Source organism: Loxodonta africana, chromosome 4, assembly GCF_030014295.1.
Source record: "Loxodonta africana isolate mLoxAfr1 chromosome 4, mLoxAfr1.hap2, whole genome shotgun sequence".
Taxonomy (NCBI): Eukaryota; Metazoa; Chordata; class Mammalia; order Proboscidea; family Elephantidae; genus Loxodonta; species Loxodonta africana.
Genome location: NC_087345.1, coordinates 189000907 through 189023312, shown reverse-complemented (window position 1 = coordinate 189023312; position 22406 = coordinate 189000907). Strand labels below are relative to the sequence as shown.

The window sequence follows — 22406 nt, the reverse complement described above, 5'->3', positions numbered from 1 at the left end:
CCACTAAGCCACCAGGGTTTCCATCCATACATATAGTCAGTCCATAAAATCAGTTCTAAATACACAACATGTCCAAGCTTAACTTCCCCAAGTATTGGTCTAAGTAGTGAACTCCCACTAACCAAGTTAAGAGATTCTTAAACATTCTTGTTAACCTCACAATAAAAGACAAAAAAAAAAAAAAAAAAAGTTTTTGGTGAAAACAATTTTATTGATTAGAGTTGCTTTTCCGACAGATTAAAGTGGTCAAACAAAAATTTTTTTTTTTAATTATGCTACAGGATAGAAAAATATTTTTTAAGTCAAAAGGTTAATTTATAAAACTCCACTTTTATATGAATGACAATATGTCACCTAAATGCAAAGATTATTGCCAGAAAACAAATATCACCAGATTAAAAAAAAAAATCTTACCAAGACAGACCACAAATTATTTTATCAAAAATTCAGGTAATTCCTCAAAGCAGATATTGAGGACAGTTGATAAAATGGAAAAGAGAGAACGTCAATCAATCAACGGGAACCATACGCAGAAATGCCACAAAAACTTGTCAAATGACACACCATGAACTAGAAATGTGACATATAAGCACAGAAAATTCGATGGTCTAGTTTGATGCTTAATTGCATGTGCCAACTTGGCTAGGCTGTGGTACCCAACTGTTTGGTCGAACAGTAGTCTAGATGTAGCTGTGAACGTATTTTGTAGATGTGATTAACATTTACAATCAGTTCACTCTAAGGAAAGGAGATTACCCTTAATAGTGAGGGTGGGACTCATCTAAACAGTTAAAGGTCATAAGAGTAAAACATAAAGATTCCCAGAGAAAAAGGAATTCTGCCTTAGGTTTGTATCATAAAAATTCTGCCAGTTTTCAGCTTGCTGATCTACCTTATAGATTTCAGACTCAAGAGTGCAATACCAACTCATTTCTGCATTTTCAGCTTGTCAGCTACCCTACGAATTTCTGACTTGCCAGCTTCCACAGCTGCGTGAGCCAATTCCTTAAAACCATATAATGTGTATGTGTATCTCAAACTGGTTCTGTTTCTCTGGAAGCCCTGAATGATATGATATACCCAGTATTGAAAACACAAGGCTTTTAAGGGTGATTATCACTTTGAAAAATGGAAAATGCCAAGCTACATATTTTCTTAACGGATTTACAAATACCCTACATATACTAGGATAATTCCATGAGAAATTCATTTACCTTTTTCATGTCTCTACTAAAATCATTAAGTATCCTTGGAAATATTTCCAAGCACAAGTTACTATGTAGACATAGATAATAATATCATAATAGCTATGGCTTGCCAAGTAACTACAAAATGCCAGCCAATTAACATTATTAATCTTATTTAATAAAATGAATAATATATATAGTAAATATTTTTGAGAGTTGGGGAATTTGGCCAGATGTCACAGCTAATATTTCATCTTTCTGTCCTTCATTTCCACCCATCCATCTGTTCACGAAGAAAGATTTGACTGTGTTCCACAAAGCATTTAAAATGATGTTATAAGAATACATCAAAATGCAAAAAAAATCAAAATAAAAATAGAAGTAGTCAACATTGTAAAGGATGTGTGTATGTAAATATGTATTTTGTAGGAAAATATATTAGAATGACATAGACGAGTATGTTAATAATAGCATTATTTCAGATACATTGCTGTTTTTCTATTCTTAATTCTATGTTTTTTTAAATTTTATGTAGTTTTAAAATTTAGAATTTTAAAATTAGAGTAAGTTTAGAATTAGACATTAAAACGTATATATTCTAAACAGGTAAGTAATATCTAGGAAAGAAAAAACTGAATAACAAAGATAAGAGCCAGGAAAAGATTCTTAAAACACACAAAACCAAAGCCATAAAATAAAGGCAGGTCATAACACTGGCTCTCAGTTTACTCACAGTTTTATGAAACAATCAGTTCTGTTGTCTAAAGCCAGTTAGGTGACTGAGCTGGGTGTGGCCGAACCACCATATTTCTCAAATAACGCTCGAATTCTGAGAGACATTACTGTTCCATGAAAAAGGAAATTATGTGTTGGGGGTGGGGTAGGGGAAGGCCTATGGATAAATAACTTAGGAGAACAATGACTCTTTATTCCTTTCGTGGTCATTAACACACGTATATTGACAAAGTTAGGGTTCTGAGGAATAACAGAGTAAAGAAACATGCACAAATTAGTTTATCTGTGTCCAGTGACTGGAGGACATCATGCTTGGTAAAGTAGAAGGTCAGTGAAAAAGAGAGACCCTCAATGAGATGGTTTGAGAGGTGGCTGCAGTAATGGGGTCAAAAATACTGTCTTAGTTATCTAGTGCTGCAAAAGTAAAACCACAAGTAGGCGGCATTAACTAAGAGAAATTGATTCTCTCACGATCTAGGAGGCCAGAAGTCCGAATTCAGGGTGCCAGCTCCAGGAGAAGGCTTTCTCTTTCTGTTGACTCTGGGGGAAGACCCTTGTTGTCAATCTTCCCCTGGTCTAGGAGCTTCTCAGCACAGGAAGCTCGGGTTCTGGCATTGCTTTCTTGGTAGTATGAGGCCCGCACAGCTCTGTTCTTCTTTCTTTTATATCTCAAAAGGGACTGATTTAAGATACAGCCTAATCCTGTAGATTGAGTCCTACCTCATCAAGATAACTGCCGATAATTCTACCTCATTAACATCATAGAGGAAGGATTTACAACACAAAGGAAAACTCATCAGATGACAAAATGGTAGACAATCACGCGATACTGGGAATCATGGACTAGTCAAGTTTACACACATTTTTGGGGGGACACAACTCCATCCATAACACATACCGATGATTGTAAGGATAGCACAGGACTGGGCAATGTTTTGTTCTGTTATACATAAGGTCGCTATGAGTCATAGCTGACTTGACGGCAACTAACAAGTATTCCCTAAACATATCTTGTACAGGTAGTCCCAGACTTACAACAGGGTTCCTTCCTGATGACTCTTCCGTCATAAGTGAGTTCTGATGTAATTTCAATACCTCTTTTTTTTTTTAGTATTATTGCCTTTTATTATCAGTATCTTTATAAATCTGATCTCTATTTGTATTTGGGAGTTGGAAACGTTACATCTGAGAATGATGACATCAGTAGATTACATGCTGCAACACTGTATGTAGTACATATTACTAATGATAAGATGTAAAAAAAAAACCCAGAAGGTCATAAGTGTGGTTTGTCATAACTCAACTATGTCGTAAGTCAGGCGTCTACCTGCACATGGATTCCCTTTTCTGCTGCTAAACAGTTTGGGAAATCCTGCATCACATTAAAAAAAAAAAAAAATCGCATATACTAACTATTAAAACGTAAGTGTAGATGTCATCAGAGTAAAAACACAGTAGAAAGTCAATAGTTACTTCTAATAAGTGGTCAACAGAAATTTATTACTTTGCTTTATAATGAAAGCTAAGGGGGGTGCAAACAATTAACTTGCTCAGCTACTAACTGAAAGACTGGAGGTTCAAGTCCACTCAGAGCAGCTGGGGAGACAGACCTGGTGATCTCCTGAAAAATCAGATATTAACAACCCTATGGAGCACAGGTTTTACTCAGACACACAGGGTCACCAAGAGTCAGAACTGACTTGATGGTCACTGGTTTTAAGTGAACCTGAAGTTACACAGATCACTGAATTAAACATGCTTCTACTTAAGATTTGGACCCCAATCCTTCTGTGGGGGAAATGGGCAAATAGGGGCAGCACTTTCCTAGCACACCTGAAAGGCAAACCAGTAAGTGGCAGATAAGCACTGAATTCACTCCTCAGCTTCTAATTTGTTAGTTACCTCACTTAGCCCAAAGGTAGCCAACAGCACCTCTGAAATGCTAAGTTGCCTAGGTTCAGTACTGAGAACTAAACCAAAAACCAAACCTGTTGCAGTCGAGTTGATTCCGACTCATAGCGACCCTATAGGACAGGGTAGAACTGCCCCATAGGGTTTCCAAGAATCAGCTGGTGGATTCGAACTGCCAACCTTTTGGTTAGCAGCTGTAGCTCTTAACCACTACGCCACCAGGGTTTCCTACTGAGCACTAAAGGCCAAAATTCACCCTTGGCATCATCCCAGACTCTCTGCTTCTCAACAAGAGAAAGAAACTTTATCATGCCACATCAGCTTTGCAGCAAGGCAAGACTAGTGAAGCCAGAGGACACAGAGTGATCCTTCTTGATCATGTCTCCTACCTGGTCAGCATTAATTCGACCCCAAATCTCCTAGTTTTGTCAGGGGGTGGAAGGGAAGGGGAAGAAGATAACAAGAATTAAGTCAAATTTAATCCCAGGCCTATGTTCAGAAGACTCTAATTTACTTTCACCATCTTAAATAAATCTTAACATGTTAAAAAAAAAAAAAAAAGTTAAATTATATTCATTGTCCTTTCAAATTTTTAATATTTATATTTTGAGTATATGGCTGTGTATGGGCAAAAAATATTTTGATTTGTAGACATGTCATAACTGATAAGTAAGTGGAGTTTGGTTTTCTATTTTTATAAGTTGTTGTTGTTGCTAGGTACAATTGAGTTGGTTCTGACTCATAGTGACCCTATGCACAACAGAACAAAACACTGCCTGGTCCTGTGCCATCCTCACAATTGTTGCTATGCTTCAGCTCACTGTTGCAGCCACTGTGTCAATCCATTTCGTTGAGAGTCTTCCTCTTTTTCACTGACACTCTACTTTACCAACCATGATGTCCTTCTCCAGGAACTGATCTCTCCTGATAGCAGGTTCAAAGTATGTGAGATGAAGTCTCGCCATACTCGCTTCTAAGGAGCATTCCGGTCATACCTCTTCCAAGACAGATTTGTTCATTCTTTTGGCAGTCCATGGTATATTCAACATTCTTCTCCAACACCACAATTCAAAGGCATCAATTCTTCTTCGGTCTTCCTTATTCACTGTCCAGCTTTCACAAGCATATGAAGTGACTGAAAACACCATGGTTTGGGTCAGGCACACCTCAGTCTTCAAGGTAACATCTTTGCTTTTCAACACTTCAAAGAGGTCTTTTGCAGCAGATTTGCCCAATGCAATGTGTCTTTTGATTTCTTGACTGCTGCTTCTATGCATGTTGATCGTAGATCCAAGTCAAATGAAATCCTTGACAACTTCAATCTTTTTTCCATTTATCATGATATTGCTCATTGGTTCAGTTGTGAGGATTTTTGTTTTATGTTGAGGTGTAATCCATACTGAAGGCTGTGGTCTTTGATCTTCATCAGTGAGTGCTTCAAGTCCTCTTCACTTTCAGCAAGCAAGGTTGTGTCATCTGCATATTGCAGGTTGTTAATGAGTCTTCCTCCAATCCTGATACCCTCGTCATCTTCATATAAAAAAAACCAAACCTGTTGCCATCAAGTGGATTCCAATGCATAGCGACCCTATTGGACAGAGTAGAACTGCCCCGTAGAGTTTCCAAGGAGAGGCTGGTGTAGTTGAACTGGCGACCTCTCGGTTAGCAGTCAAGCTAGTGGTATATAACGCTACAGGAGATACTTGACTGCTAATCTGCAGTGAGGCAAAGGCTGTAATGGGAGTATAAGCTGTAGTTATATTCATTTTTATCTATTTCTCCAGGCAAATTTTTCCCAATTGTAGTTTCCGTTTTCAAAAGAAGAGTCACCAATGTCAAGAGACAGAGAATAGAAATGAAGACATGCAAAAGAAGCCTTGCTCTACCAAAATAACAAACACTAAGCACTCCACTTACGTAGCTCAGTAAGTCTCATGCACTCATTTGCTCTTACAAAACCCCTGAGTTTAACTAAAACATACTTGTACAAACCGTTATTGAAATACAAAGTCAACGTATAATAATTTCCTCAAGTTATGAGCCTAATTGATTTTCTTTAATGGACCATTCACTTGTTTCTTGACCCTAAAAGATTTTTATTCTAGGCCTCCTGTACATTGTAAATTCATTATGACCAACCTGGTTCCCAGAAGTAATGCATCATTACAAGTATGAAGATGGAGAATAAAAGCAAAACTGAGAAGTCAACTGTGCCTTAGGCAAATTAATAACACAAGTGACACCATTATGTAAAAATCATTGTTTGGTTGGAAATATCTGACCACGCATTATAGAAGTATTTTAGAAAATGGCGTTAAAATTCTGGCTTGAAAGGCAGCAGTCATCTTAAAGTGCAAAGGGGAAATATTTGTAATATGAAAAATGGTACAATTTAATGAAGCTGTCCCCTTTTGCAGGCATCAGGATGGGGGAAGTGTACTGTTTCTTTCTGTGGCTCAGAATGCTCTCTAGCTAAGTCACGTATTTGCCTGTGGATAAATCTGAGTTCATATATTTACCTGGCATATTACCTTCCCTAGGAACAAGAAACTCTTTTGGGGTAGAAGTTTATACTATAGAGCAATGAAATGCTATATTATATGAACTAAGAAAATACTGTATGCCCTTAAACCTACATTCGGTGGTGAGTTCATTAATAAATTTAGGGAACCCAAAAGTGACCAGGACTAGAGAGAGTAGGAAAGTAAGAAGGGCCTAGGTTAGAAAGATGGAAAAATAAAACAAACAAAAAGTTGGGGGAGAACCAGCAGAATAAATCCAAATTTCCATCATAAATTCAAAGCCTATATTTTTTCCACTTATATCATATATACCCTGAAAAGCTACAAATAAAGAATCAGAGTAACCACTCTAACAAAAAACAATCTCAGTGGTATTACAAAGATGAATGGGAAAATACCCAAATACTAATCTCTTCTAAAGAAAAGCGCTGTAGGATACTATGTTTAGTTACATCATACATTTTTAAAGTGTGAAATAGAAAAGCTTCACTAGCTCTGGATTGTGGTAAGAAACCTGAGCTCAGTTTCAAAGATGCTGGGTTATAGTCTTTGGGTTATGGACTATATTTAGCTGTGTAACCTTGACCAAGTCACCAGAAACTCACTTAAACTCCAAATTATTCAAAATAAAATAGGCATTCCAGCTTCAGTGGCCACTGAGCCCACTCCAGCTCATGGTGGTGCCACGTGTGTCAGATTAAAACTGTGCCCTGTACAGTTTCCAATGGCCGGCCCTCTGGAAGCAGACCATCAGGCCTTTCTTCGGAGATGTCTCTGGGTGGCCTTCAACTTTCAACCTTTTGGTGAAGAGCCAACCGCATTAACCCTTTGCATCATGCAGGGACTCAAAATAGGCATAGTACCTCTGAAAACTTACTGAAATGATACAAGCAGCTCACTGTGAAGACTATAAACTCTAATAACAAGTAAGTGATGCCTTTCTAATTCCCTGGGGAGTTTAATGAGAAAAATTCTAATTACTTATAAAAACAGTTTTCAAGTGTCTGCTAAACGTGACTCTCTTCATTCATTTCATCAGTCTTTGGGTTCCTGAAATGTAATGATTCAACCATAGATAGCAATTTTGTGGAAGAAATGGTATGAAATTTAAGTAGAAAATGTCACAAAATGTGAGGAGCTAGTGAAACAGAAAAGAAACAAGAAATAAATTTCAGGTTCGAGAAGGAAACAACACAATGAAAACCTAACAGCCTCTTCTATTCCCACTACACATCAAGATATTTAAAACCGGTATATAAATTCAAGCGGTTTTATTTCTAGGTGAGTGTTTCTTGAAAATTATTACATTGTATTATAACTTATAAATGAATGAGGCAGGATTTTGATTTTTTGTGAGTTAAAAATATATATAAATTGAGTATTAATGTTTCCTTATTCATCTAATAGGCTCCTATGTGAAAGATCTTAGCTAAAACCCCTAAAGTTCACTGATGCCTCAAATAAACATAAGGGTTTTTGTTTTTAAGCTTTCTTTACCTGGTATTTATCCCACAACCAACAATATATGGATTGACACAGAAAAACAAAAATTAAGTGAAGGCAAACTGTTTATATTAAAAAAGAAGAAGAGAGAAAGAACAGGAAGGAAAACAAACAAGAAGAACCTCTTTCTAATGAGGTTTAATCAAACGCTGAATTCTGTCTACCTCTCCTGTTCCTGCTTCATTCGCATCCTCTCCTCTTCTGAAGTAAGGGCTTCCTGTACTTTTATTTTACCCGTTTTCTCAATCTTGTCATCTTTTCGATGTTTGCCAAACCTGTTGATAACAAAAAATTCTATCTTGTCAATGTATACAAAATGAAGTTTTCTTCTGTGGTGACAAAGGTATATGTATTCAATGAAATGTTAGCGTCCTAAAATGAGGGCCAAATGTCTCCTGCAATTCATTAGTTCTGCCCAATATAAAATGTTTCAATCAGATTATTTTATTCATTTTTAATTAGAGTTTTCCAGAGGAAACCCTTTTGGAAAATAGCCTCAATTTTGATTTTTGCTTTTGGCAATAATAATTCATTCTTATTAAACATTATTAAACATTATACTGAGTGTCAAATACTTCAGATACTACAGGATAAAAATCTGACTAGAGTGGATTTCTCTCAGGACTAAAAAAACGATAATCCAAAATCATCTATTTAATAACCTCTCCATAAATGACTATTCTTCTTTATTTTCAAAGCCAGGTTTATTGGAAACATTCATCATAGTTTAAAAAGTGACAAACAAGGTGGCGTTTGCAAGGTTTAAAGGACAAGAATAATTGATACTGCTATAATACTTTGATCTTATTAAATTGAAAGCTTTAAGGCATTCTCATCAAATATTCTCCTAAATCTGATGAAAAGTGATTGCAGAATGTGGTGTCTTTGACTTGGAAATCTACATCTGATCAAATACAAGTACGAGGAATGAATGGATGATTCAAAAATGGTCCATACAACCTTCTACAGATGGGCATGTAAACTTGAGGCTGTTTTAAACAATACTAAAATTATTTTATTTTGGCATCCAAAATATCCATGGAAATTCAGGCTTGGACAAATCATTGCTCCTGCTCTATTAGTTTCTATAAAAGACCACGTTGCCTGGAATGTCTGTCCTACATATTCTCAAATGATATTTATCTGTAGTGAGTTGGGTACCAGGTGTTCCAAAAAGAAAACTGTCACACAAAGTTACACAACTAAGCATTCAAAAATATATAAAGTAAGTTGGATGTTTCTTTCTAGGAAGGAACTAGGAATCTGATTGAAAGTGGCAATTAATCATATCAAAATCAAGAGGAAGAAAGAGGTAAGTTCAAAGTTGATAAGAAAGAGAAAAATTCTTTCAATCAATAGCTTGGCTGGCAGTATCGGTAATTACTTTTATTAATACACATCTGATTTCAAATACCAGTCTACACATGGACTGAAATGTATGTGGGGATTCTTAACATGTTAACAAAAGTAACACTGTCCTTGCAAAGCGATTTATCAGTAAGGAAGGACAAGTGTTCTCAGAAGGTTAAAACAGAGAAGAGTTAAAAACACCACCACCGTGTCACGATCTTTTTAATGTTAGGCATATTTTTTTATACCATCAGGTAGCAATCAAAACTGCTATAAAATATGTGTATGAGAAACTGACTTGAATTGTAAGCTTTCACTTCAAGCACAATAAAAAGTAAAAAAAAAAAATTGCTATAAAATGAACTTCTATGAAGTGAATCTATTCGTAAAATTTAATTTTATTTGGAAATTAGAAGACCATTGCAAATGGAAAAAAAAAAAAAAGAAAAGAAAAAAAGCCTTTAAGAACTTAAATCCAAAGCCTGACCACTTCTCACAAAGGATCACAAAGGATGAAATATGTACTATACTTTTAAAATTAGCAAGTACAAAGTATTAAAATAAAAGCCTTTTTTTTTTCTTTTCTTTGTCAGTGTAATCATGACGTCTCAGAGTTGAGTATAATGATTGGCTTTAGAGAATGAATGAAAAAGAATAAATGAAAGCAAAAACATAAAAAACTCTATGCCCCAGTAGGAGCCAACACCTAAAACAGGATGTTTATTCATTTGACAAGAAATTATTGAGCATCTACTATGTGCCAGCTCTTGTTTAAGGCACTGCAATTAAAAGTAGTGACGCAAAGAGCTATGTATCACAGCTGTCACAGCACTTATATTTAGGTAACAAATCAGTATAGAACAGATCAGGTAGTAAAAACTGCTTTGATGGAAGGGGATAAAGAGTGACAGGGTGAGGGATTATTTCATTTTAGACAGGGTGGTCAGACATGGCCCTCTGATAAAGTGATATTGGGTCAGAGATCTGAATGAAGTAGAGCAGCCATCCATGTGGGGCAGCAGTCATCAAGGCAGAGCAAAGAGCAAGTGTAAAGGGCCTGAGGCATGGGTAGGCTGAGTTTATTCGAGGAGCTACAAGGGCAACAATGTGGCTAAAGCCTTAGAGAAAAAAGAATAAGATAGGAAGAAATGGAGAAGCAGGCCAAGTAGAACTGTGCAAGCCATGTAGGCCTTTGAATTTTGCACAGATGAAAGGAAAAGCAGAGGAGTGACAGGATATGACATCTTAGAAACTAACAATGAAGAATGTACTGTGTGCAAAAAACAGCGGAATCAAGGAGAAATTAGGAGGCTATGGCAATAAACCAGGTGGTAGTAGAGATGGAGAGAAGTAGTTAATTTCTGGATATATTTTGACAATAGCAGCAGTGGGACTTGCTTATGGGGAAGATGTGAGTATGAGGGAAGAAGAGGAGTCACTGATGACCCCAAGTTCTTAGCTGGAGCAAATGGAAGAGAGGAATTAGAATCCAGTAAGTTATAGAGGGCCAGGGAATGAACAAGTTTGGTGGACTAGGGGCAAGGATGGGTTATAATAAAGATTTGACATGGGCACTCAAGTTTGAGATGCCCATTAGACTTCCAGGCAGAGTTAAGGAGTAGTTACATATCTGAGAGTGGAGTTCAAGGAAAAGGATGAGGCTAGATGTATTAATTTGAGTGCCATCAGTATGTAGATGGTATCTGCAGCCATGGGATTGCATTCCCACCTGAGAAATTGCACAACTTTTATGTATCTGGAGATATAAAATGCATTAAATTCTAACTTCAATAAAAGCATAGGATAAAATTTTAACACATTGTGTTTACTTATATTCAAACCAAAACCTAACCATACCCATTGCCATCCAGTCGATTCTGACTCATGGTGACTCTATAAGACAGAGTAGAACTGCCCCATAGGGTTTCCAAGGAAAGGCTGGTGGATTCAAACTGCTGATTGGTTAGCAGCCAAGCTCTTAACCACTGCGTCTCCAGGGCTCTTATACTCAGGTATCCTTAAAAGTAAATCATTTAACCATTTAGCTTTTCAGTTCATAAATATCCTTCAAATGATAAAATGTCACCTTGTTGATCCTGTCTTCGAATACTCTGTGTAAGTTCACATTCTAAATCACATATATTCATTTATTACATTTGAGAAACATTATGCAATGATACAATCTAACAATATATTAGTTACCTGCACCTAAATGTACACTCTAATCTTACAAAAAGATCGTTTATATCTTATCTTTGAGTTAATAATAGGGAAAAAAATTAAGAATAGGTGATTATTCCATGTTTTAAAACAATTTAGATATTTTCAACCCCAAATATAGTTTAATTAGGTATGTTAAAACCTTTAAAAAATGGTTTGATCCTACTTTATGGAAAAATAAAATTAGTTTACCATAAACTTTTAGCTTTTCATCTTAAGTATTAAAAAAAAAAAAAAAAAAAACACTGCGCTCGAGTTGACTCCGACACATAGTGGCCCCCTAGGACAGAGTAGAAGAACTGTCTCGTAGGGTTTCCAAGGAGCGCGTTGTGGATATGAACTGCCAACCTTTTGGTTAACAGCCATAGCTCTTAACCACTGTGCCACCAGGGCTTCCTATCTTAAGTATACATTATTTAAAAAAAGAGACTGGAAATCCTAACTCATACCCATTAACTGCATTTTTTCTCATTGTCTTTTGTACGAAAATATTAGTTTCCTAGACTTCCCCTAAATCACCAGAATGTATTTTCTATTTTATGATTTATAAATTTATTATCAAACTGTTACAGCACACTTTATTTTTTTAAAGTATAGATTGAAGATTAAAGCAAAAGTAAAGAAAGCATAGAAAAAATGTTTATAGGTTAGTATTTGGACATTACCCTCAATGCTTGCTTTAATTAATAATTTTTGTGATTTCTTTAAGGCGTACTACAAAATCACAGCACATTACTTCATAATTGGGATGAAATGTATCCCTCAGCTGTGATTTTTTGACAGAATGAAATAAAGGCTATAACTGAAAAAAAATATATACCAACCATTCTAGAATGTAAAAAAAAAAAAGGCAGCTAAACCCTTGTGATTGCCAATATATTCTAGTGTTATTTAGACCTGCTTAATTCTTCTTGAAAAAAAGGTGGATGGGGAGGGTCACTGAAAAACTTCAGCTTATAGAAGTGCTCTCAAAGTCAGTTTTACAGTTGGAACCTATAATCAACCCATGAGGACAATTATTTAATGGCAAGATGCTTAAAAATGTGGAAGACTTCAATTACATTGATTTTATTATCTTTTAAAAGCCACAGAAGAATTTCGATGGCTCATTGGACAAGGAAGAGCACAGCTGAAAAAATACTGGACTAAACGTTAGGTCCAGGAAGCAAACATTAACAGCACCATCAACAGCAGAGAACGAGCGTGTCGTGACTAGCCCACACCAACGTTCCAGCAGAAAACTCCTTCACCAATGGTGGTGATGCCGAAGGGCAAGTGCTCTCCTACGCCAGCACCTCAGAAGACTTCGCTGGTCACATTTTAGTATACAATAATATTAACATATGAGAAAGGCCCGTTTTTTCTGCAGGAAAAATAAAAAAAGGAAAATAGAGAGTTTGGGGAAAAAAAGTTGATAGAGAAGAGAAAAACTGCTTTGGAGGTACTGGGACATGGGCAGAAGGGGGAGACTGAAGAAAATGCCATGGTTAACTGAAGATTCTGTCACAGAGAAAGGTAAGGGACAAGCCCTGCCTTATTCAGAGTAAAATTGACTGTAACATTTCTTAAACATATGGCTTTCTTCATAATGGATATAGCCATGTTTCCATTCAGCCAAAGTAATCTCAAAGTAATCTGCTAAATGGGTTTTACTATGACGCGTTACAGATGAGATCACTGCCTTCTGCCACATCATGTATATATATTACCACAAAAAGGAACCACGGGCAAATTACACTCTAGTTGATAAATGAGGGAAACAAAAAGCAAACAAACAAAACAGCAATGAAAAAAGATTGTGACAAATCCTGTATTTTTTAAATAGACAGAACTGTCATCAAAAATTATTGGCAAGTGTTTCATGCTATTGGAATTTTAGTCGAATTAACCTAATTCTCTCTGCAGTATAAATACCGCTGAAATATTTTACTATTTAAATGGTAACATTTCTACTGCTACTAAAATTAGAAATTTTTGGAAGGAAATATGCTGCGTGATAACACACAGTACCCTGGTATAAATAAATAAAAACGTAATTGCTTTTGTAATGAAAGGGCTTTTCCTAATACCATATTTAACAACCATATATAGTAAAAAGATAGTCTTAAAAATCTGCTTCCATATTTTAAAACAGATGAACAAAATATCCAGAACCAATTACCTTACAAGCTTTGAGGAATAATTTTTAAAATAAGACATTCTTCAAAACCCCGCTCTGAAATGCCACCTAGAAATCTGGTATTTCTCATTGCTAATTACCAAGATCTTCATGTCTAGAGGGGACTTTGCTATAACGCTTGCCTATTCACCCTAAGACATTTTCAGGTTAAGTGATGCTGCTTTGTGGACAGGGGAATTTAAAACGGATAAAACATGAATTTGATGTCAGCTACTAGAAGCCTCGCATCCTCCGCCAGCAGCCTGACTTCTGTGCTGGACTGATGAATGCAGTCATCTTCTAGCTCAATACGCTGTCCATAAGTTGCCTCTTATTTCTATACATTTGCATCATCATGCAATTCATTCTACCACTTACTTTCTCTAGGAACTCTGTACCTTCATTGATCTGCCTTTGATCACGGCCAGCTGTGATGATCTTGCCACTTGCCTTAAAGATCCTTAAAAACTACCAGCTCCCCAACGAGCTGTCCGGAGATCCTGTACGGCCAAACCGGGCACCCTGGACTGTGCCATGCCCACGTCCCAACTCAGTCCCTCTGTACAGATCAGAACGCACTGCTCACCCAAATCAATGCCAAGTCAGGAGCTTTAACATCACTCTTCTATATTCCATCAAGTCATACTTTCCCTAAATGGGTTTTGATCAAAGTTTCTCTAGGAAACTTTGATCAATTGATCCTAGCACTGTCTTTTTTCACATTCTTGGTGTGAACAGTGATCTCCCTCAACTCACCACCCTTGTTTCTAACACAATTATGAATTTATTTTTGCCTTAAAGTCTAATAGGGAGTTGCTCTAGATTTTACCTAAAGGGGGAAAAAAAATCTAGCTAATACATTTGAAGGTTTTCTATTGCATTCTTTTCAAAGCACTGAAGATACATGTTCACATTTCTGAAAATCAAAGATCAGTGGTTCAGCCCCCTAGCCCCATGTGTTTATTTGACAGAAACGGAGGCCTACGAGGTACATGGAGCTACCCAAAGTCTCACTGAAAGCTAGAACCAGAGTTCAGGTCCTCTCACAGCTAATTAAAGATATCTCAGTGGATTGGTACCTGGATACACCTAGAGAAAATGAAACTCCCACACCTACGACATTCTCCCTTTGTCAGTCCGAAGTGGATCCCATAACTGAGTACCTGTTGAATGCTCTTTTGATTATTTGATTACATTTAACTAGAATTTATTCAGTTCTTATTATGGACTTCATCTCAATAATTCCAACAACCAGCACGTGGGCAGGTATGACCGTACCCCGCTCAGGGAAACTGCAGCAAGCACAGAGGGATTCAATGATTTGTCAGGACAAATGGCAAGTGGCAAAGCCTGACTTCTGACCCAAGGTTCCTTTTACCACACGCAACCACTTCAAAAGCTTTATAAGCCAAAATCTGCCACTCTGTGGTTTTATACTGACAGCGGCTGTTTAATAAAGCTCTGTTGAAATGAATGAGAAAACCCTTGCCATGCCCGCAGCAGTTAGGGCCAGGAACATTGTTCCTGAAAGGAATTTGTCCAGGAAGGCCAATTTGACCACAAGGTCGAGAACTGCTCCTATCCATTGGAACCATTCGGTGGGCACCGCTAACGTTTCTAAATGCAATGACACTCCAGAGTCGAAATCATCTGTGCTGACGTGCGCCAGAACTGTCAGACGACAGGAGCAGTCCAACCGCCCAAACCCGGTCAGCTGGCAAAACAGCAAGGAATTCACTGGTTGGGCTAGTGCCACGCTCATGGTTTCTAGCCAGGTTTTTTGTGCCATGGCCTCCATTTTACAAATGCAACAGAGAAAAAATATGTCACTTCCAAAATATCCTTCCCGTGCGGCATCTCACGCACTCTAGTGGCATTTTCGGAACTCTCCGCGTGATAGAGTACTGATTTGCTCAGCAGTTGATTGTGCCAGTGCTGAATGGATCAGGGAAGAGGGGGCTGATTACGAAAAGCAGCAAGCTCCTATTTAGGCAAAAAAGCCACCTTGGTAATCAACACGGATGAGGAGGGAGCCCGAGAAAAGGGTGCACGACAACTTGATAGTGCTTTTGTAAAATGGGATGCAGTTTTAAGTCAGCAGAGTTTGGCAGGGATTCTCTCTAAAAGGAAATTCACAAACTTGAGAATCATTATTTGATTGTGTACGGTTTTCATCAGTGCTAGTCTGATTAGATTTAATAAACTAAACTTGTGTTGCTTGTCATCCGGGGAAAAAGAAGTGACTTTTTTTCTCTTTTTCCTTAAGCAAAAATAGCTTCTACTTAACCAAGCTGAAGCAGCCTTTGGTTGTGCCACGTGCCCTTAATGGAGAACGTATCTTCTTCCTGACTCCCAGTAAAGGTCCTCGTAAGTGCACTCTTTGCCTCCACAGCCTGTATTATCTAATCAAGGATGCACTGATATCCCTAGTAAGCTGACACTCCAGAAGTCCTAGGAGGATATGGAGCAAGGAAATACTAAAACAACAGTTAAGAAATTGCAAATAGGAAAAGAAAGAAAAAGTAACCCAGACACAATTCATTTTGTCTTTACAAGAATCACCGTAAATACAAAAGATTAAAAAAAAACAAACAAAAAAAACCCATGGGATTCACACACAAAGACTAAAAACAAACAAGTAAACATGGTACTCATTCAAAAACACACAAAGTAAATACATAAATAATTCTGAAACAATATTTATAATCCACTCCTAGAACAATTCTGGAAAAATGCCAGAAGATGGGTAGAAGTCTGTCTAGATTATGACGTTGAAGCTTTTCAAGGACCGGCCAGTTCATGACACATTTTCTGTGGCAAATAAATTCTTTGTAAAAAGAGTTCAATAAGGAATTACTGTTCCATACAAGGTTTTTATAAGGCTGGATATACTCTTTTTTTTTTTTTTTCCAAATCATACTCACCTAGGTAATCAAACCACAGTAACCCCATTACCCCAAACATGCAAATATAAAAACGTAAAGAAAATTTTTTGCTTCCATTGTAACTACACTGACATACATGTATAGTCATACAGTAAAAACCATGCATGATTCTGGTTCTGATTTTCTAAATGCCTAATTTGGGGACTGAGATCCGTCACATCCACGTAAAAGGATTTTGAGAGTGCCTTTCATGGGACCACTTCTCTGGCTCCTTTCTTGGCTACTATACTCCTAATTCTTGCTCTGTTCACTTTAATGCATTATTGTTTCATAATACAATACTACAAATTGCAAATTACATTTGGCTCAAGGAGTGATTATGAAAAATACTATCCCTGCTGCCTTTGCTCGAATAACTCTGATAATAATGAAAGATTGATTGAGCTCTAAGCAGCCCAAATGATGAGAAGGGTCAATTTGAACATTTCTATTAAGCTTCCTTTGTTAAACCCAACACTTTGCCAGGTCAGAGGCAAATAATCATACCCTACATCTGGTTACCATGGTTTTCCTTTGCCTAAAGCCTCAGAACAATTTAGTAAGTGGTGCTGCCCGAAGGCAGTCCCCATAAGAAATGCTAATGAGACCTAGTCACAAAAACACAGCCACTGAAAAGGGCACTTGAAAGAATAAAAAAGTAAAAGGCAGGAGGATGTTTTACTGCACTCTTTTTTTCTATTATGACAATGAAAAAGGAGTATTTAGTAGCAAGCATAATCCCCAAAATTTCTTTTACAATCTGCCCATTCTGATACTTAAACTGACATCCAGGTTGTAAATACTCAAGAGGCAAGGCAAATACACGTCCAACTTCAGGATATCTTTTGTCAGTTAGCTATATTCACCTTCAATTAACTCTGCATTGCAATCCAAGTTAAATGTTTTAACTACCAATATCAAGAGAGATGTTAGTTACAGCAGCTGAAACACCCTCAAATATATCTTTACCCTTGTATGTTTATTAGGAAACCCTGGTGGCATAGTAGTTAAGAGCTATGCCTGCTAACCAAAAGATCGGTGGTTCAAACCAACCAGATGCTCCTTGGAAACTCTATGGGGCAGTTCTACTCTGTCCTACAGGGTTTCTATGAGTCAGAATCAACCTGACGGCAACGGTTTTATGTTTATAGAGGAGATGAACGAAAGATAATATGGTCATTGAGATTTTCGGAAAAAAAAAAAACCTTTTTGTATAAAAAAAAAAAAATAGCTCCTAGAAACTTTGAAAGATTAAAACTTCCCCAAAGATCTCATTATCTGTAAAGGAATGGTGTCAGTCAGCATTTTTTTCTGTCGATTATAGGAAACAATTCCTGTTGACTCACATTTCTAGAGAATGCTCTCTACAGAGCAAATTAAGAGGTGTAGATTTTCATTTTTTTTATCTTTAAGTTGCTTTGAATATTCAGATTCCAAATCAAGGAGCTGACGTGTTTCTAAGGCCCAACAGAGAGCCATGTGGGTAAAATGTCAGGAGCTCAGACCCCACACCTAATTCTTAGAACAGGGAAGAACCTGCAGACGTCCATAGAGGTGTCAGGCTCCCAAAACGTTATTCCTACTGTTAGCCAAAGTCACACACCCTCTTGAAGAACAAGGGGACCAAAGATCACATATTTGGTTAAAAACAAAGTGCACCTTCAGCATGCCTGGGTCCTGGAGGGTTTAACGTGTGCAGAAAATGACGACGTGACAAAAAATATAGCAAAGGATCTTTTCCAGGAAAGAGCTTTAACTTGTCTGTGCTGTGGTTTCACTCTACCAGGATGCACACAGCATTGAGTATTATTTATGACTCAACAGTGGGTAGGAACCCAGCTGGTAACCAAGGGTGAAAATGCTGGGATGGTTTCCGAGGTAGGGCAACAAGGAGTTAGAAGGAACAGCCTTATTTATTGTCTCAACTCCAATTAGCATGCCCCTCATATGAAAGGGAACAGGAAATTCGACAAATGTCAAACCACTACATTCTTCCGTATAAGACTGAGTAGTTCAACAAGCGTTCAAATACAGAACTTGTTGATTTGTGCACTGGCCTGGAATTCCTCTCATCCCAAGTCATTTCCATCACTTGAGGGCTGTCACGTCTGCCACTGCCTCCTGTGTGGTCTCTGATGCTGGAACAACTTGCTAGCAATCACAAGCAAAGAGTGAAACTCTGCAAAACAGTGTTTACCCAATAAGCCTTCATGGAACTGAAGCAAAGACCATAACAGGAGTTTAAATTTTCAAGTCTTCCTCAGTTGTAGTTTCTTTCACAGGGTGACATGACGTTGCTTTACCCTGGCTGAAGCTGGAAATTCTCTGGTCTTGATTCGGGACCAACCAACCAGCTGCCATCGAGTTGATTCTGACTCATGGCAACCCTACATGTGTCAGAGTGGAGCCGGGCTCCGTAGGGTTTTCAGTGGCTGAGTTTTGGGAAGCAGATCACCAGGGCTTTCTTCCAAGGTGCCTCCCACAGATTCCTTCATTCATTTCTCTCTGTGTCTGTGTGTGTGTGTGAATCTCACATGACAGAAATAACCTACATATCTTTTTTAGCATAGGAGCTCAGAATCTCTCTCTAGGATTATTTACACTAAGGGTGGAGGCAGGGGCACAAAAAAAAGAACTTAACAAATAACATGAGCCGATAGATGCACAGTATCTAACCATTTCAGTTTTCCATACACATTCTTTCATTTAGATCTTGAAATTAAATGTGAAGAAAGTAGAAATGAGGAAACTTGAAGATAATGGATTAAATGCCAGACCTAATGGGGCTGGACCAGGAAAGGAAAGCATCAAAAACTAAATTCAAAATTCTCTCTACTACCTGATACTCTTCTCCCTGATCTATCTCAGCCTCTTTGGATGATCCTTAGGTTCATCATGGTGATTTACATGCTAAGTGTCCATGAAGGCAAGCAAAATATTTATGACATTAAAATTATATTAAAAATAAATTTTAAAGAAAAAAGATCACTATGTAAGAATCTCAAACGTTGTTAACACCAACTGGATTGTAAAACACTTGAAAGTGCTAGACATAATTCTAAAAACACCAAAATACATGATACAACACTCCTCTACTCAGAATGTTGTTTTTGTTGTTGTTAGGTACCATCGAGTTGGGTCCGACTCATAGCGACCCTACGGACAACAGAAGGAAATACTGTCCAGTCATGTGCCATCCTCACAATCATTGCTATGGCTCAGCCCATTGCTGCAGCCACTGTGCCAATCCATTTCCTTGAGGGTCTTCCTCCTTTTGCTGACTTTCTACTTTACCAAGCATGACGTCCTTCTCCAGGGACTGGTCCTTCCTGATAACATGTCCAAAGTATGCGAGACAAATTCTCGCCATCCTCGCTTCTAATGAGCATTCTGGCTGTAATTCTTCCAAGACAGTTCTTGGAAGTCCATGGTGTACTCATTATTCTTTGCCAACACCATAATTCAAATACATCAATTCTTCTGTTTTCCTTACTCATTTTCCAGCTTTCGCATGCACAGGAGGCGATTGAAAATGCCAGGGCTTGGGTCAGGTGCACCTTAATCCTCAAAGTGACACCTTTGCTTTTTAGCACTTTTTTAAAGAGGTCTTTTGCAGGAGATTTGCCCAGTGCAAATTTGATTTCTTGACTGTTGCTTCCATGGGCATTGATGGTGGATCCAAGTAAAATGAAATCTTTTACAACTTCAATATTTTCTTGTCCAGTTGTGAGGATTTATGTTTTATTTTAAGGTGTAATTCATACTGACGGCTGTAGTCTTTGATTTTCATCAGTAAGTGCTTCAAGTCCTCTTCACTTTCAGTAAGCAAGGTCATATCATCTGCATATCTCAGGTTGTAATAAGTTTTTCTCCAATCTCGACACCACATTCTTCTTCATATAGTCTAGCTTTTCGGATTATGTGCTCAGCATACAGACTGAGTAAATATGATGAAAGGATACAACCATGACGCACACCTTTCTTGATTTTCAACCACACAGTATCCCCTTGATCTTTTCGAACAACTGCTTTTTGGTCTATGTACAGGTTCCTCATGAGCATAAGTGTTCTGGAATTCCCATTTTTCACATTGTTATCCATAATTTGTTATGATCCATACTATTGAATATCCTTGTGTTAAGACACAGGTACACATCTTTCTGGTATTCTATGGTATTTCTGGTATTCCCTGCTTTCAGCCAAGATATATCAGCAATGATATCTCTCATCCCAGGTCCTCTTCTAAATCCGGCTTGAATTTCTGGCAGTTCCCTGTCAGTATTCTGCTGCAGCCATTTTTGAACGATATTCAGCAAAATTTTACTTGTGTGTGATATTAGTGCTATTTCTGCATTTTGTTGGATCACCTTTCTTTGGAATGGGCACGTGTATGGATCTCTTCCAGTCAGTTGGCCAGGTCTTTCAAATCTTGGCATAGACCAGTGAGCTACCTCTAGGACTGCATCTGCTTATTGAAACATCTCAGTTGGTATTCTGTCAATTCCTGGAGCCTTGTTTTTTGACATTCCCTTCACTCCAGCTTGGACTTTTTCCTTCAGTACCACTGGTTCTTGATCATATGCTACCTCTAGAAATGGTTGAAAGTTGACCAATTCTTTTGGGTATAGTGACTCTGTGCATTCCTTTAATCTTTTTTTGATGCTTCCTGTGTCGTCTAATATTTTCCCTAGAATCCTTCAGTATTGCAACATGAGGCTTGAATTTTTTCTTCAGTTCTTCCAACTTAAGAAATGCCAAGCGTACTCTTCCCTTTTGGTTTTCTAACTCCAGGTCTTTGCACATTTCATTATAATACTTCACTTTGTTTTCTTGAACCGCTCTTTGAAATCTTCAGCTCCTTTATGTCATCATTTTTTCCATTTGCTTTATCTTATCTACATTCAAGAGCAAGTTTTGGAATCTCTTTTGACATCCATTTTGGTCTTTTCTTTCTTTCCTGTCTTTTTAATGACCTTTTGCTGTCTTCATGTATGATGACCTTTATGTCATCCCACAGCTCGTCTGGTCTTCGGTCATTAGTGTTCAAGGCGTCAAATCTACTCTTAGGACAGTCTCTAAATCTAAAATACTCAAGGTCGTTTTTTGGTTCTTTTGGATTTAATTTTTTCTTGAACTTGCATATGAGCAATTGATGGTCTGTTCTGCAGTCAGCCCCTGACCTTGTTCTGACTGATGATATTGAGCTTCTCTATTGTATCTTTCCACAGATCTAGGCAATTTGATTCCTGTGTCTTCCACCGGGCAAGGTCCATATGTATAGTTGCCATTTATGCTGATGATAAAAGGTATTTCCAGTGAAGAAGTCCTTAAAAAAAAAAAAGAAGTCCTTGGTCTTGCAAAATTCAATCATGCCATCTCCGGCATCATTTCTATCGCCAAGGCCATATTTTCCAACTCCTGATCCTTTATTTCCAACTTCTGTATTCGAATCACCAATAATTATCAATGCATCTTGATTGCATGTTTGATCAATTTCAGACTGCAGAAGTTGGCAAAAATCTTCAATTTCTTCACCTTTGGCATTTGTAGCTGCTACATAAATTTGAATACTAGTCATATTAACTGGTCTTCCATGTACGCAAGTAGATATTTTCCTATCACTGATAGCACTGAACTTCAGGACAGATCTTGAAATGTTCTTCTTGACAATAAGTGTGACACCATTCCTCTTCAATTTGTCATTCCCTGCATAATAGACCATATGATTATCCGAATGGCCAATACCAATCGACTTCAGCTCATGAATGAGTATAATACCAATCTTTATTCATTTCATTTTTGATGACTTCCAATTTTCCTAGATTTATGCTTCGTACATTCCACATTCTGATTATTAATGGATGTTTGCAGCTGTTTCCTCTCATTGTAAGTCGTA

General features: G+C 37.5%; 1 protein-coding gene across 18 annotated transcripts in view; it reads right to left on the bottom strand.

Annotated features, from left to right (window-relative positions):
• The window catches only part of PARD3 (par-3 family cell polarity regulator), an 823651-nt gene that overhangs the window by 217076 nt on the left and 584169 nt on the right, over window positions 1-22406 (bottom strand). For 15 of the 18 annotated variants that reach the window (XM_064285100.1, XM_010600277.3, XM_010600267.3 and 12 more), the window contains one exon: window positions 8023-8133. The exons of the other annotated variants lie outside the window; for them this stretch is intronic. In XM_064285100.1, the coding sequence (XP_064141170.1) occupies window positions 8023-8133 (111 nt within the window). The remainder of the gene's footprint in view (window positions 1-8022; window positions 8134-22406) is intronic. 18 annotated transcript variants of the gene reach the window in all.